General features: G+C 47.4%; 1 protein-coding gene across 1 annotated transcript in view; it reads right to left on the reverse strand.

Annotated features, from left to right (window-relative positions):
- LOC119382310 (general transcription factor 3C polypeptide 2) overlaps positions 1-9296 on the reverse strand; it is a 370071-nt gene extending 360775 nt beyond the window's left edge. Inside the window, exons 1-2 of the mRNA XM_037650013.2 lie at positions 9280-9296; positions 8588-8762 (exon numbers count right to left, since the gene is read on the reverse strand). Coding sequence (XP_037505941.1) covers positions 8588-8762; positions 9280-9296 — 192 coding nt within the window. The remainder of the gene's footprint in view (positions 1-8587; positions 8763-9279) is intronic.
- Between the last annotated feature and the right edge of the window lie 252 nt (positions 9297-9548).

A 9548-nucleotide genomic window follows, 5' to 3' on the forward strand; every position in this document is an offset into this window, starting at 1 on the left:
TGGGTAAATGGTTTCACGGCATTTCTGTGCCACGCTGCAGTGAAGCCACCTTTTCAGGTGTGTTTCTTGTGGTAAAATACGTCTACTTGTTCGTTTTGAAAAATTTAAGTTCGTGTCGAAGCAAATTTGGATACTGTAACATTTCATCGAATATTTGCCCATGCCTAGTAATACATTACTTGCTTGACTATTCTAATTTGTCTGAATATTCCCCAATACAACCACATATTCGACTTGGTCGAATATTCAGGAAAATTCGAATATACATTTTTCTAATTGAATATGCTTCATTCAAATAAGGAAAATATTCGTTTCCTATTCAAAATTTCGAATACGCGCACTCCCCTATACTCGGGTACAAGTCGAGAAAAAAGCGGCTTTTCGCCATCAAAGGACCCCCTCCAACCAATGGTGTCGCCGTGACATCGTGACGTCGCGGCCGACAGCCTTGTGCCTACAGGCAGCACTTGGACCCAAGCTTTTATGAGTGCATCCACGCCATAAAGTAGTTCCTCTGGAGCCTTCATTTTTAGCGAATGTAAAATTTTAACTTAATTTCTTTTATTTCTCTGTTAGAATACAACACGCCAATGAGTTTATTGGTGAGCTGGAGTAGTGAATTGCAACCACAGCGGCATCGTTTGTGTGAGTCAGCACCTGCACAGAAACAGGCGTATATGCACCCCGGTGAGCAATAAACGAGAGAGCGGTCACCCTTTGAGAGATGCTAAACCAGACAGGCATCAGTATTGCAGGAGCAATAAGCGGGAACCACCCGCTAACATCGTGCGCTATGCACAACCATAATGTTAACAACTTACTGGTGTAATCAATGAGACAGAAACGAGCAGTTATTGCCACCAGTCGCAGTCACTGGTCTGACAATAGGCGTGTGAAGCAACGTACACCACAGATGCAGGAGGGACAAAACGGCGGAATGCGCAACACTTCACGCTCAATAGAAAACACCTGAAAGGATGATGACAACCACTTTGTATCACACAAGGTATTGGAACGCTGATCAACGAGCAGCTATCGGCAGCTGTTTCCAGGCAGTGCCGCGCGCTTATGCAGCAAACGAAACACCATGGCAATTGTCGTTACTGAACACTGGACACAAAACACAAACAAGGCTTTTTGTGGAATCCAAATTGGGATGAACGACACTAAAGTCAGCTTGCAAGAGCGCGATTTGACTGACGATGCCAATGGATTGTCGCAAACAGCAGAGGCAGACATTTTGGTTGAGGTCCGTAAGCGTGGAAGAACACACTTTTTGATTCCCCATGTGAGCGCGGCGCGAAGGCGGTCGGCCGCAACGTCCTGATGACACGGCGATGTCATTGGCTGGAGGAGGGTCCTTTGATGGTGAAAAGCCGCTTTTTTCTTGACTAGTACCCGAATATAGTTAAAACACATAGCCGCCCTAGTGACAACTCTAGCTTTATTTTGATGAAGCTGCACGCCACGCACGTGCATGGAACAGACTCGACAGTTGGCAGCACTTTTACGTACCAAATGGCTCTACGGGCGGAGGTAGTTTGTTGTCCCTGTAAAAGCTTCCACTCCATGGTTGCTCTCGTTGTTTAATGGTTTATGCGACAGATGACACTGATCGTTTTTTTGCATTTTGCTTGCTCTGCCTGCTTGCTTGCACAACTACTGGATTCATTCTCCCCGTCTTTGCATATCGGCAGCTTGCCATAGCTTCACATGACCATCTACCTCGTCTGTACGGTGCGGACATCGGAAGCTCCATGCTAGGGCTGCCTTCTCGGACTTTTCCGAGAAGCCGCGGTACCTACCTATCATGCGTCGCTACGTTACAAGTTTAGATTTCTGATGACCGAAACATCGCTTTCTAAATTTTACAGGGTTCACAACAACCTTGAAAAAAAAATCAAGGGTTTTTAAGGACTTTCAAAGCCCATAACGAAGAATTTTAAAGGACTTCAAACAACACTTATCAAGATCGTAGACAAAAGTCAACATCGTCTGTGTGCCATTCAGGAAGCTCTATGTTATTCAAATGTTCAAGACCTCACCATGTTTCTCACTATGAATGCAGGAATTAGCTTTGGTTGGCGCTTCTGTTGTACCATCTACTGCATTTTAGATACAGAAATAAACTGGAATCGAGGTCTTATTGGCTCCAGTACACAGCAGCCAGTCATTCGAGTGCACAGGCACAGCTAGATGGAGAGGGGGTGTCAACCACAGCCTCAGAATTTTTTCAACTTATATGAGTATATGTATATGCGGTATAATTGCTGCTAATATGATACAAAAGCACAGGAAAGAAACACAAACATGACAACACGGGCAGCACTTCCAACTTACTTTGTGTCTAGTAAACGATTGTGAACTGTGCGAAATTAGGAAAATGGACAACACGAAAGAAGACACACAAAACAGATGGAGCACACGAGATGTGTCTTCTATTGTGTAGTCTTTTTCCTAAGTTTGCACAGTTCACAATCATTTACTAGAACGCCCCAACTAACCTCTCAAGATGTTTTAATTACTCTGCGTCATTTGAGCAGTAATTATGTGATATAGCAAGTACCAACGAGGCCATGAACAAGTTTTCCTAGTGAGTATGTATGTACACACACTTGCAAAGGGGTTGAGCAACCTCCCCTCCTCACCTCCACAAAATAAGATTGTCATTACGCCTCTCTTCAAAAGTAGACTCATGCAAATATAACCTTATTGGTTCGAAGTGAATGGCGTTTAGTGTTGAATTATTTTGAAGTGAATTCGAATACTAGCAGGATGCAACTTATATACAGTAAAATACGTTAAAGTTTTAAAATTTGTCGTACTTAGCCTTTACTAGATGCTACAAAAAAAAAAAAAAAAAAAGAAAAAAAAATTACGGAAGTGTGGCCTCGCGGTGGTACGGATTTCTCTTGATAAGGTGGTTCCACATCACAGTATCCATGCTGCAGTGAAACCATCCTTTAGGCGGGTTACATGCGGCAGAGTACGTCTACATTTGCTCATTCTAAATGAATGAAAAGCGAATTCGACAACTGTAATGTGCGATCGAATATTCGCACAGGTGTGTTCAAAGAGCTCCTGCTAAAGCTGGCTGAATAAAAGTGCAGCAAAAGGGAGAGTTGGGCTAGTTGGTTTGCATTCATATTGAAACAGCGCAAAAGTCGTAGGACACAGAAAGACTTGACAACACGAGCGCTGTTAACAGATTGCTTTATTCAAGCAAAACACAAAAAGAGAGGGAAGAAGAAAGAACAAAACAGCGCTCGTGTTGTTAAGTCTTTCTGTGTCCTACGTCTTTTGTGCTGTTTCAATACGAATAAAGGTGTATTGACGAAATTCAAGGACATTTAAGGACCTAAAAAATTTTAAGGGTTTTCAAGGCTTTGAAACTGCTATTTTAAAATTCCAGGGTTTTCAAAAGTTTCAAGGACCGCTACAAACCCTGTTTTATGAACTTCCCGATTTGGAAAAAACAAAACAATTTGACCGCGGTCATCACTTCGTTAAAACGAGTTTCAGCTGTACAGTTAAACCTCGTTATAACGAGACGGGCTATAACGAAATAATGGATATAACGAGCAAATCGTAATTCCCCTTGAAAGTCCCCATAGAAACCAATGTATTAAAAACCTCGTTTAGCGAGGTAAAATTTGCCTGTTATGGGATATAACGAACAAATTTGTTAGGAAATAAAATTTTGAGCCGATGTCACGACAGTGCACAACGCGAATTTGAGATGGTGCGCAACGCGACAACTATTTAGCAGTTCAAAACTCCCGCCGCGCATCCTCCAGCAAGGCGCGCAAAGCTGACTGCGCGCCAGGGCGCGCCATGCGCACGCCGTTTCTGGAGGAGAGGGCGTTGCACGTGCGCCGCTTGGTATCCGCTTTGCTACCGCCGACAGCCGAGGACTCGGCAACTCCGCGAACATCTCGCCCCCTTTTCTTCTCTGTCTTCTTTATATTCCCCCTCTCTCCTTCCTCATGGCGCTGAGTCGCGCTCCCTAAAGGGCTGCAGAAAAGAGCGCCCCTTCCTCTTCACAATCTCTCTCTCTCTGCGCCCGCGAGCCCGTTCCCACTTTCCCCTCGGTTGCCTAGGCGCCTCGGTGCGCAAGGCCGCGACGCGCCTGCAACCGCTGCAAACCACTGCAAGTGTTGTCACTTGCCGACGTGAGCCGCGTTGTTTTTGCGTGCGTGTTTTTCTTTAGTGCTTCCGCAGTGCCTTTGTCGTGCTTTTAACGTGCTGCGCTCGTGATTCCAGCAACATGAATGCGCCAGGTGGGAAGCGAAAGCGTATAACGCTAGATCAGAAGGCGGCTATGATAAAAGCCGTCGAATCGGGGACCAAGAAAAGCAAAGTGGCGAGAGACTTTGACGTATCGACGAGTACACTGTCCACCATCTTAAGCAAGCAGCAGTCCATCATCGACGCTGTTGCACGTGGCGTGAAAGGAAGCGCTAAAAGGATGAGGGCTCCTGCCTTTGAAGCGGTCGAAAGGGCCGTTTTTTAAATGGTTTTTTTGGACACGCGGGCCGTGAATCTGCCTGTGAGCGGCGCCTTGCTACAAACAAAAGCAAGAGACTTCGCCTGCATCATGGGCTATGACAACTTCGTAGCAAGTTCGGGTTGGCTACAACGCTTCAAGGAGCGCCATGACATTGTCGGGAGAGTGGTCTGCGGCGAATCGCAATCTGTCGACGAAGCAGAGGCTACAAAGTGGGCGAAAGAAAACATTGTGCGGCTGCTAGAAAGATACAGCGCGGAGGACATTTTTAACGCGGACGAAACCGCTCTCTTTTTCAAGATGTTGCCGCACAAGACTTTAGCCCTCAAAGGTGAGCCGTGTCATGGCGGCAAACAAAGTAAGCTGCGGATCACTGCGCTACTTTGTGCAAACATGACTGGTTCTGAGAAGCTGCCAATTTTCGTAATTGGCAAAAGCACATCCCCCCGCTGCTTTAAGGGGAAGAGGCAGCTCCCAGTCAAGTACAGTATAGACCGCTTATAACGTAAGTCGCCGGAGTCGCGAATATCCGCACTATAAGCGGTACCGCACTATAACCAAACAACCTTTTTCAAAGTCTGTACTTGCGCAAAACGGTTGAGCATGTAGCCTCGCGTGTCCGACATTCGACATATGCGATTTGGGGCGCTTACAACCACTTAAATCTCCGAATGTTCAAAAATTACGCGCCAAGACCCGCATTGCAACGAAATGAACACGGGGAAAAAAGCAAACAAAACAAAGTGCCATCGCGGAAATTCGCCGACTACCTCGAAATATGCGCATTACACCGAAACCATGTCGAATCGCGACCGAAATTTCACGTGCTGAGCGGGTACCGATCGTTCGATTTCACGGGCGCGCAACGCGATGTCCAAGACATTGCAATCGAATCTCGTAACCCACCATTCGAGAGCTGCATGTGCCAACCCATGCCCTCGCTTTCATTAACGATATGATTCCCTTCCTTCAATGGTGCAGAGCCATCGCAAAAGTTTCGTTGATTCCGCACCAAACCGCAACTTTTATCGCCCGCGACCGCTACCGAAAAAGCAACCAACGCTGATTAGGCCTAGCCTGCGGTTCAGCATGTAGTCGCGGGAAGTTTGTCCAAGACAAGAAGATCGGAGGTCGAAAAGATCGCACTCAAGCACTAACCCAAAAACAGCGCGCGTGATACGAAGTTTGTGTTCGCGGCCGGGAGAGATCAACGTCGACAAAAGCCCGCCAAGGTTTAAGTCCGCGCACTGGCAGAAAAGGCGAAAGCCCGCGTCATGAAGCCGCAAAACTTTCAATTTGCGGACGAGGTAGCAAACGCGATATCTGTAGCAAGTGTGATAACGACGACGCTTTTCCGACAGGAAACTTGCTTTAAAGCGCGCTTGATGAGGACGCGATCGTACGTTGCACGCGGAACGCACTGCGGCAAGCGGCCGCGGAGCCTTGCCGCCGCCGGTGCAAAGGCTACTCCGTCGCCTAGGCAACCACCATCCTTCCCCACTCGGCGAGCCGCACAGCGCTGCCGCGGTCTTTTTCGTCCCTCCGCCCCTCGTCGTCACTGTGCGTGCCCTCGCCCTTTGTAACGACCTCGTCGCTCCCTCCCCAGCGGCGTACCTCCTTTGAGAACCGCACTCGCTACCGCGTTTGTCGGAAATATTTTCCCGCAACCGCATTATAAACGGTATTTCCTCTTGGGGGACCTGCACAATAAGCGGTATGCGTATACATGCGGTTCTATGGGAGGGTAAACGGGAGTCGAAAAAGACCGCATTATAACCGGTCCTGCACTATATGCGGTTACGTTATAAGTGGTCTGCACTGTATACGGCCAATCGCAAAGCCTGGATGACCAGGGAGATTTTTGCAAAATGGCTTTGCGAATGGGACGAGAAGCTGGCAAAGGTGAACCGCAAAGTGTGCCTTGTTCTAGATAACTGCACCGCCCACCACACCGCTGCCGCGCTCAAAAACATCGAGCTGCTGTTCCTACCTGCCAACTGCACAGCAAAAATACAGCCGCTTGACCAAGGCGTGATTATGTCGCTGAAGGCAGGTTACCGCAAGCGCCTGATCGACAGGCTCCTGCTCAACATGAGGATGAAGCGGGACACCGATGTTGACTTGTACGCTGCACTCGAAATGCTTCAAGCGGCGTGGATGAATGTGACGGCGACCACGATCGCAAATTGCTTTCGACATGCCTCATTTGCCGCCACACCAGACGCCAGCGATGAGCCGTTATTAGACGAGCCCGCTACGCCAGACGGTTTCGCCACATCAGACGAAGTCGCAGCATCATGGACGGCACTTCGTGATGCCGGTGTCGTGCCTGACAGCGAGTCGTTTTGCGACTATGTGAGTGCGGACTCGGAAGTGGTGGCAACGGAACAGCTCCTGGATGACGACATTGTGCGCGCTGTCAACGATCCGGATGAGACCAGCGACGATGATTCTGCCGACGAACGTGCCGACAGCGTGCCAAAAGCGTCCAACGTGCCGACAGCGTCGGAGGCATTAGACGCGGTGGACGTACTGCGCCGCTACTACGGCGCTCACGAGGGCGGCGAAGATGGCATGAACATTGCAGCCGCAGCTGAGCGAGCCATCGTTCGCATCAGGAAGATGCAGCAACGTCCAATTACGGACTTCTTTGCAGCTACGGCTGTTTGAAATGCGAGCTGTGTATTTTGTTGAAGTGCAATAAAATAGGTGTGTGACTTTTCCTTTTTATTTGCGGAATGCAGTTATTTTGTTGCGTACCAGCGTGCGGCGAGATGCTATTTCGCCCGCTATTTGTTTTCGGTAAGTACAGCGCATAATATTTGCAGTAAATGCCCGCTGCGGCTATAACGAAATATTGGTTATAACGAGCAAATCGCGGCGGCCCTTCAATTTCGTTATAACGAGGTTTAACTGTAGTTACTTTTCAGTCTCATGGTTCTCAGAAAAATGTCACCAAGTAAAGGCACTATACACAACCCAATAGTAACGCCTGTCTTTTGCAGATAGGTACCTCCTTCCCATATAGAATCCAATAACTTCAAATAAAATGATAAAAGCTCAAGAAAGCGGGAAACCTGTTGCATTCAGAAAGGCCACGTTACCAAATTCATCTGTACACACCCAAGTAACTCATCTTGGTGAATAAAGTAATATAAATCTTTTATGTCAATCGAAAAAGCGGAAAGCCGCTTTGGACGACGGTCCTTAAAGAATTTGATGACATCATCAGAACGCTTTATCCGGTACGGGTCATCAGGAGCGAGCAGTGACAGCTTTCCCTTCAAAAACCCGGAAACACACTTTTGCTATGTTTTATTTTCAGAAATAATCACCCTAAAAGGGTAGCCAATCTTATGTGTTTTCACGGTAATTAGACTTTTTTAGTTAGTCTGCTCCAGCCCTTTCAGGTTCAACTCATCGCACACGTTACCGCTTTAGCCCTGACCTTAGATAAGCAAACTTCGTGTCTACAAAAAAAAAAAAAAAAAAAAAAATACAGCTTCAGCTGCTTTCTTCCGTGCAAGGCTTTCAGGTATTACCGCAAAGCTGTCTTCCTTGTCAGTGACTAACAAGCTCAAGGAGCTCTGTTCCAAAAAGGTTACGGTGTCGGCTACCGCGAAAGGACCATTTTCCAACTTGTATTGTGTTAAGACATTAAGCCCTTCAGAAACACACCTTTTGGCTTCAGCTTCATGAGCCAGATGGGAAACTTCCCTACGAAACACAAAACCTCTAAAAAATGTCTCAAAATGGCTACAAACAGCTATAGACGTCTTGGTCTATGAGAAGACCTAAAATAGACATTTTTTAGAAATATAACTTCTGCGCCTCAAATGTGCTTGCATACTGTTTATATTAGCATTCTCAGCAGCTACAGCAGAGTCAGTCTATTTTGCCAAACTAGTTCGTAACATCTACTGAAACTCGCTATGTTATTTCTGCTTGGCATAGACCCCCTCGGAACAGCCTCTTCAGCCGATTCAAAAGAACTAGTGTCGTCGTAACAAAGCATGCTTGACAGCCACGCCACTTTTGCTTACCACTTCTTGAAGCTGTTTTAAAAGTAAGCTCCCATACCTGGTTGGGGCATTCGATGCAGGCATTGTTTGCCAGGGCCTCCGCCCAGCTTGGCCACCAGCTTGGGGTCGATGCGGGCGGTGGGCTGCTGGGGAGCTTCGTACCTGCCCTGCCAAGCGCGCTGCAGAATGACAAGAGGTGCCTCCACAGCTGGTCGGTCCTCTTCACACACCATCTGTGGAGACCCGATAGGATAAACAACGGCCAGTGCACATTTGGTTCGCACATGAGCTGACAAAAGACGGCTGAAACTCTCAAGAACAAAGAGGTCGGAATGTCATTGACCAGGGATTTCATCTTCCACTGAATGAGAGAGACATTTGGAGTACACAGCGCTTGTAGATGCTAGCCGAGGCACAGCTTTGGCAGTGAAGCGGACTCTTGAAGACGTGGTAACAGCACAGTTGCTAGCACAGTTTTCTTTTTCTGTCCCGTCTCGGCGCACTGTTTCACGCTCAGTATGTACCAACTGGCCCACCAACAATCGGTGCTACACTTTCTAGGCTGTCCGGTAATGACAGGATCTGAAAAACTTAGGTGAAGCCCTACATAGATGCGTAATTAAAATTTGCTATGGTGCCTCACGAGGGGCCCTTAAAAACGAACCTGTTTTCACGATGGCAAGTATGGCTCAAGTATTCATCCATGAATGTAAAACATGCTGCTCCCAATGCTACAAGATGTGTGCTTACACAATGTTGCAAGCCATTTTTCAACGTCACATAGGCTTGCAGCCACACGGTGAGCAGTGTGCTCTGGAGCATTTCCGTGACATACCTGTGCTCTTCAGATATGGTTTTAATACAGCAGCCCGTCCGGCCTACTTCCTACACACAAAAGAAATCTTGTGCACAATGTTGTCCACACATTTCAAATACCAATCTGTGTGCTTTATTACGTGTATGTTCCCGTCTCGCGCCTTTATGGCATTCCTCTCGGCTTCTGGTATGCACCCTTCAAG

Source organism: Rhipicephalus sanguineus, chromosome 2 (assembly GCF_013339695.2).
Source record: "Rhipicephalus sanguineus isolate Rsan-2018 chromosome 2, BIME_Rsan_1.4, whole genome shotgun sequence".
NCBI classification, from domain to species: domain Eukaryota; kingdom Metazoa; phylum Arthropoda; class Arachnida; order Ixodida; family Ixodidae; genus Rhipicephalus; species Rhipicephalus sanguineus.